This window comes from Kryptolebias marmoratus, linkage group LG17 (assembly GCF_001649575.2).
Source record: "Kryptolebias marmoratus isolate JLee-2015 linkage group LG17, ASM164957v2, whole genome shotgun sequence".
NCBI lineage: Eukaryota > Metazoa > Chordata > Actinopteri > Cyprinodontiformes > Rivulidae > Kryptolebias > Kryptolebias marmoratus.
The window spans coordinates 19,263,627-19,269,154 of NC_051446.1; the positions used below are offsets into that span (position 1 = coordinate 19,263,627).

At 36.6% G+C, this 5,528-nt stretch overlaps 1 protein-coding gene across 1 annotated transcript; it reads left to right on the top strand.

The window, feature by feature from the left end:
• Positions 1 to 919: 919 nt before the first annotated feature.
• On the top strand, positions 920 to 5,528 carry tbata (thymus, brain and testes associated). The gene is made up of 8 exons (XM_017436179.3): positions 920 to 1,380; positions 2,565 to 2,735; positions 2,826 to 2,914; positions 3,652 to 3,795; positions 4,103 to 4,184; positions 4,306 to 4,462; positions 4,550 to 4,590; positions 5,108 to 5,528. The coding sequence occupies exons 1-8, from the start codon at positions 1,185 to 1,187 to the stop codon at positions 5,167 to 5,169; spliced, it is 942 nt and encodes a 313-aa protein (XP_017291668.1). The 5' UTR covers positions 920 to 1,184; the 3' UTR covers positions 5,170 to 5,528.

Genomic DNA, 5,528 nt, shown 5'->3' on the forward strand with positions numbered 1-5,528 from the left:
TAAAAACAACAACAACAACAATAAAACTGTAAAAATTATGCCCGTATTTGTGACAACTTTTCACATTGTCCTTTGGAACTACAAGAACGTTATTAATCCCAGAATTTATAAAAATAAAACATTGTTTTCCTATTTTACTTTTCTCTCTCCTTTTAAACCTAGATACATGATCTTGATTTTATTTGGAAGTTTTCTAAAAGCTCTTTCAAATGAAACAATTAGTATTAACATAAACCGCTTTAGACTTATTTTAAAAATGTAAAAAAAATAATTTTTTAGACATAAACATGCATTTAAAAAAATTTAAATAATTCACAATCAGAAATATGAACATATATAGAGCAAGAAAAAACTAGCTATATTATATGTGATTTTTTAGTTCATATCCCTTTGGGTTATGATCTTTAAAAAAATAACTTTCTATTTATTATATACTCGTAGAATTTCCTTTTTTGTTTCAAGGTTTGTGTTTATATTGGCAAATGAGGTGTTTTATAATTAAAATGCAATGATTCACAGAAACATTTGACAATAAACTGAAATAAATGAAGAAAACAGCAGGTATCCCATTGAGAAGCGCGCACACTGTGTTATAGCTGAAAATACAAATTCAGACCCTGTTTCTGGTTATTTTATAATTAATGTTCAGCAACAAGACCTGTACAGTAAAAGATAAAAGTAAATTCCCTTTAAGTTCATTCTGCACTGAAGCAACAGGTGTCTCAGTCTCCTGTCGTCTTTCTTTCAGTTTTCCAACAATGAAACGATTACTCCAAAATGGAAAAGTTAAATAGCTTGTACTTTGTCTGCACAAATCCCACCTAGAAGAGCTGGTTGAGTTTGTCAGAGCACAGAAACCATTGTTTAGTTCAGGTTTCTTAGCAACTAAAGCAACACAGAGCTTCAAGTGCCACAGGATTTGAGCTGCAGTCTTTCTCGGTGTAGTGCTACTTCTGAGTTATTTATTCTAAATATGGACTTTGTTTCGAGGAATAGTTTCTTCTGTGAACAAACAAAAAGGACTAGATTTATTTTCTCAGATAGGTTAATGCTGGCTCCATCATGCTCCTTTTCAGGAGTCAGTCTGTAAAGTTATTTGTTAGTTTTTGGAATAACAAGATTTGCATATTTCCATCCATTCATCTCATAACATTTAACTTTTTTTCTCTCACTTCCAGTTGCAAATGAAAACGTTGCGAACATACAGTCAGGACGCCAGAGAGGCGACAGGAGGCAGGAGCCGCAGTCAGGTCAATCTGCTCCTCGGTGCCGAACTCAGCAAGCTGCTGACGAGGAGCAGTCCACACCTCGGCGCCTTGGGTCACCCCTCGTTCTTCTCCCGCCACAACCCTCACCCACACAGGGTGAGGCACATTCAAGGTGAGTGCTGGATCGGAACAAATTAATCTGTTATTAAAATGCACATTGTGCGTCAAGACGGTTTGATAAACAAATCAACATTTCCATTCTCAATGTTTCCCTCGGTTACAACGTATGCTTTTTAATTAGTAAAAGCTTCAGATGCCTGAGATGTTTTGGACTTTTATCTGTAAACGTGAATATTTAGTTTGTCAAACTCAACAAGACCCTTTGTTTTCTTTAGAAGGGCAAAAAGGACAATATGATTTTTGCTTTTGTCTCTGTGTGTGTTTTTTTTAGTCCTTCATGTTAGCAAAATCTCACATGAACCACTTAACAGATTTCAATGAAACTCTTAAAAAGTAATTACTAAATGCACATTTAAAACTGATTAAGATTTGGAGTCAACCACATTGAAGATGGCCGTCACATCTAAGCAATCTTAGCAAACACTAAAATGGCTATACATGAACTTTAAATGTAGATGTTGATTTAAATTCAGATACTTCTTTCTTTGATTTTTTTTTCAGAAAAAGTAATAATTAAGCAGAGAAGTCTCAGCTTTTGGTGAGATGCCAAAAGCAGCTGCTCAGGTGTCTCAAATAGCAGTATTACTTGAAAAGAGGGTTGTATTATTGACTGAGACGTAGACAGTATTGGTAGACCATTACTGCTTTTATTTCTTTAGAGTATCATTTTTTTATTGTCCGGCATGTCCAAGGCACTTCATCCTGTACTGTATGTGCTGGTATCATGTCACAACAGTTGAACCTTAGCCATTTTTTAAAGTCACTTTGTCTTTTTTTTTACTTTACTATTTTCAGTGTGAACGTGTTGTCTCTAATTAATTATTATATGTATAAAACCTGATTTTGATGGATGGAATAATGACCCACTTTTGACCCATTCACTCTCTCTTTCCTTCCTAAAACCCTTAACCCAAACCCTTCTTTCATTTTTATTTTAAATTGACATGTTTAGGTCCCTGTGAGCTGTTCACTCTCATTTGTCTTTAAGCTTCATTTTGGTTGTTCTTCATGCTGTTTTATCAATGGAGAAGCAAATGGAGACAACATTAGAGAAAATAAAAGCAGCAGTAAATCAAATAAGAAGAGGCTAAAGCTCGTCCTCAGATTGATGTTCTGTTTATTATGACATCCCATGGTGTCAGTGGAATAAATGTGGTCTGTTTCTTTTCTCCGCAGGGCTCAATGGTAGGCCCATTTGCACGGTGAAAGATGATTGGTTTGTCACCTCGTCATTATTTCCTCACCCTCTTCTCAAAAGCAACGTCTTTAGAAAATCAGCCAAGTCAGCTCTGGGCTTCCCATTTGGTCACAATTTTTATGGAGCCAATGGAAACAAAAACAAATCAGGTATGTTAGCATATGTGCATACGAATAATCTCATTTATATTGCTGTGCTTTCATGTTTTGTTTTTTTTTTTCCCCCTTTAAAATTCACAGCACTATTTTCAGAGGCCTGGAGGGATGAACTCAAAGAACTCGCTGTAAAAGTTAGTCTGTCACCTCAAACCCAAAAGAAGAAAAATGAGGTATTTATAATGCAGTGTGTGTTGAAATCTGAACTACAGCCAAGGTTTGTTGGCACAGAGACAAACCTTTGTACTTGAAAATTCCAATCAACCCAAATAAACTGTCTCCACTCTTTTTTTTATCTAAATGTCTACCTCCTCAGCTAAAAGACATTAAAGTTGAGCATCAGTAATATCTGACATACTGTAGCCTACAGACATTATATGAAGAGGAAATACCTTGACTAAGGATATTCAAGGGCTCACATGTGGATGAATTAAATCTGGCTAAAAAACAACAACAAATATCATCATATGCTGTACATTACTCCTTGCAGCATGAATTTAACACAAACCTGAAGTCAGAGAAATGCAGGTGTGACAAATTACGCTGAAGTCATGTTTATACTAAAATAATGTAGCCACTTTTCAAAAATCATCAGTATGCTGGCAGCTGTTTTGAGCATCTTGTTAGCATGCTAATGTTAGTGTTTGTCATTCAGAACACATATTCTGAGCACCGGCACATCTCGCATGATCTTGCAATATTGCGTGAGATTCTACATATCGTTAATTAAAAGGTTTGATCAAAATGGCTACAACTCTGTCCCGTCTCATTATGAGATGATTTTGGTTTAAATCTCTGACATAAAAGGCAACGGACATATATATTCATTCATTGAATGCTAAGCTTTTAATTAACTCATTTGTTTTCATCCCTATCTAGTTTAAAAGAAATGTTATGCATTGTGTTCAAGGTTCAGCCAGAGGAGGAACTTGTTCGTCGAAAGACTCAATATTCATCTGAAACTGGAAGAATCATCCCTCGATCCTCCACATCCTGCCAGCACAAACACCAGCACCGGAAGTATCCTCAGCCTTTCCACGATCAAGAGCTCATGGTGAAGTACTGCTTCAGAAAGCTTTAATTTATTTATACCTGTTGCAGTAAATTAGTCTAAATATGTCACTGATATAAAATATCTCATTTTAGAGAAAAAGTGCCAAACAAAAGCAAAACTCCAGCATGACAGAATGTCTTGCAAACAGATATTAAAACCATGGTTACGCTTCAGTTGCTCTGTTCCTGGAAAACACCCTGCAGTGAAGCTTTGAATGTCACCAAGAATTTGGACGAAGTCACTAATAGGTTTATTCTGATGTGGTTTTACAAAGTACTGTTTTGATGGTCCGTTGCTTTCTTGTTAGGTTTTGGAGCTCCTTTGTCAGATCCTGCAGACAGACTCTCTGTCAGCCGTGCAGCAGTGGCTTCTGCTCGCAGGTCAAAGAGGTAAAAAGTCTAAATCTGAATAGATACTATTTTTACTTTTTATCATAAGCATGTAGTCTCCAAACTTTGTGATTAAAAAATAAATAAATCAAATAAAAGAGTTTGCCAAATGAATTGACAGAGAAAGAGCTGGTGATGGGAATGATCAGACAAGCTCTGGATGGTGCCGACCTCTCAGGCCGTAACAGGCAGAGCCTCCATGTTTTCCATCCTGGTGCGTCTCCACCTGCAGACGCTCCATCAGTCGACCAGCCGTGGAGAAAAGCACAGAGAACAAGGTCCGGGTGATGTCGCCCACTTTCATTAGGATCAAATATTCATTCCGAACATGTTGAAAGCTTTCATATTCGTTTTTACAACCACAGTGCATACAAAGCAAATCCAACTTGCAGCAATGAAAAACCAGGTAACTAACAAGCTTCATACATTTTTTTTTTGTAATCTTTTAGGTGGGAATAGCCCTGAACAGCCTTTGCTCCTTTTCATTGCCCCCTGGAGTATTTTTTAATGTAGATATCCTCCATTTGCTTTCACCTCTGTGTTTCTGAACTGAAAGCTCTCTCCCTCCCCTCCTCTCTCTCGACACAGAATATTCCATTTTATCAAGCAAGACTCTTTTCTTTGCTTCCGGGATGAATTTCTGATGACACAGGAGGGGGGTCCTGAAACTTATTAAAATTCTCCAGCTAGCCTTTCTTTGGACATTCTCTTTTTTTTACTGTAAATTTGACCTTAATATTTCATTCTTTGTGGTTTTATCGTGAATAGATCTATTTCACCAAGGAAGAACACTAATTTGCTCTTTGAAGCAGCTATTAAAGATAAAAAGTGGGGGAAATAAAAGCATTCTGTATGTAATTTAAAAGTCTAGTATATAATGTGGGTTCAGATTTGCTTTTCAACATTGCTTTTTTTGTTTGCAGTGAGGAAAGAAGGTGCAGAGATCCTTGAAATCCATGCAGGAACTCCTGAAGAACACCCTTGAGATCCTCCAGGCCAGTACAAAGGGATCACATAGAACTGTTTTCATTATTATGACAACATAAATATGGTTTCTTTCTTGTCATTATTAGTTCTGTTGTAGCTCCAGGGAGACACATGACCTGATTCATCAGACACAGCCCTGACCTGACAAGTGAAACAGTTAAGGAGAAAAACGTTTGAAGAAGACAGACTACTGCTCAAAGCCTTTTTCATTTTCAGACAGAATGACAATTACATGACTTAACACATGGTAAAAATGTAACATTCACCGAGTTCAGTTTCCTCTTTTGATGCTTTCCTTTAACTTAAGGTTCATGAGTTTTTTCTTTTACACAGTAGACATGAAATTGAATGGCTACA